The 1,455-nt window shown below is 63.0% G+C and overlaps 1 protein-coding gene across 1 annotated transcript in view; it reads left to right on the top strand.

Annotated features, from left to right (window-relative positions):
* The window catches only part of MTSS2 (MTSS I-BAR domain containing 2), a 19,792-nt gene extending 18,607 nt beyond the window's left edge, over positions 1-1,185 (top strand). The window contains exon 16 of the mRNA XM_029924226.1: positions 6-1,185. Within this exon, the coding sequence (XP_029780086.1) occupies positions 6-309 (304 nt within the window). The 3' untranslated portion in view covers positions 310-1,185. The remainder of the gene's footprint in view (positions 1-5) is intronic.
* Positions 1,186-1,455: the final 270 nt, after the last annotated feature.

The following is a 1,455-nucleotide window of genomic DNA, read 5'->3' as shown; positions in this document are numbered from 1 at the left end:
GCCAGCCCGGCCCCCGAGGCAGCCAGCTACCCCGGGCTGGAGGACGACGCCGAGCAGCAGCAGCTGGCCGCCAACCGGCACAGCCTGGTGGAGAAGCTCGGGGAACTGGTGGCCGGCGCCCACGCGCTGGGCGAGGGCCAGTTCCCCTTTCCCACGGCCCTGACCGCCACCCCAGCCGCGGAGACGCCCAGCCCGCCCCCGGCCGCCTCCGGCGACCCCCCGGCCGAAGACATGCTGGTGGCCATCCGGCGCGGGGTGCGGCTCCGCAGGACCGTCACCAACGACAGGTCGGCGCCCCGCATCGTGTGATGGTGCCGCCTCCCTGCCCGGCTGGTGAACTGCGGCTGCTCAGAGCACAGGCAACAGCGAGGGAAGAGCAGAGCCAGGCAAGCTTTCGGTTTTTCATTTTTTTAAGTCATGCAAGGAAAAGCCACTTGATGGAAAGAGACACTCACGTTGGATTTCCACATTTAAACAGGAAGTGACTTCTTGAACAGAGCTCGCCAGCTCTGAGCTTGCAGGCCTTGAACTGGATGTGGAGCCTGTTTTATACGTTTCTCACCTGCTCTGCCCCTCCTCTTCCACAGGCCCTGCCTTTTCCACATCTCCAGGGGCCCGGCCTGGGCCGCAGTGCCACAGCTTAGCTGACCTGACTCCGCTTCTCCCCTCAGTCGTGCCCGGGGCTTCTCCTGAATGCGGGCCCCCACTGCCCTCTACCAGGCCCCTCTCCTTCCTCTCCCTTCTCCGCCCCTGCCCCAGGCTCCTCTCAAGCAGGGAGGCGGGCTGTGTGTGGAGGGGCCAGGCACCCAATCGGCTGCAGTGTCAGATTTGACTGAGAAGCTCCAGCGAGCAGCAGGTGGGGGGCACACTGAAGTTGGGAGGCACAGCCTGCTGGGGAGGAAGGAGCCCCACGGGCCCAGGGGACCTGCACAGAGGATGCCGGGGGCCCTGAGGTGGCTTACCGTCCTAGCTTGCCCTCCTGTGGGAGGTGCGGCCAGGGTTGAGGGGCAGGGAAGGAGTCCAGAGGCCTGAGGGTCAGATGTGTGGTCCTCGTCTGGGCACATTGAGACTTTAACTCGGGTGGCACTTTGGTCACAGTTTCGGCCACCTTTGGAGATAGGGGCTGGAGTTGCATAGAGGTGTGGGGGGTTATTTTATGGACATAATAAAATAGAGCTGACTGGACAAGGACTGTGTGGGGACAGGGTGGACGGTACAGGGTGTCCAAGAGTGCCTGAGGGACAGGGGTCCTCGCAGTGGCCTGGCGGGCCCATGGCAGGAGAAGGAGGGCCAAATTGGCTTCCCCAAAGCCAGGGGGCAGCTGTTTTTTTCTCCAGATTCTGGAGCAAAGCCAAAATAAGGTTGGAGAGAGCCAGGGTGGGGCTTCCAGCACGTCTACTTGGATGGGGGCAGTCCAGGGCGATTGGCTTTGACTCTCTGTTGCCAGAGGAGATG

The sequence above is a fragment of the Suricata suricatta genome, chromosome 16 (assembly GCF_006229205.1).
Source record: "Suricata suricatta isolate VVHF042 chromosome 16, meerkat_22Aug2017_6uvM2_HiC, whole genome shotgun sequence".
NCBI classification, from domain to species: domain Eukaryota; kingdom Metazoa; phylum Chordata; class Mammalia; order Carnivora; family Herpestidae; genus Suricata; species Suricata suricatta.
The sequence above is the reverse complement of the archived record's forward strand: the minus strand, read 5'-3'. Positions and strand labels throughout refer to the sequence as shown.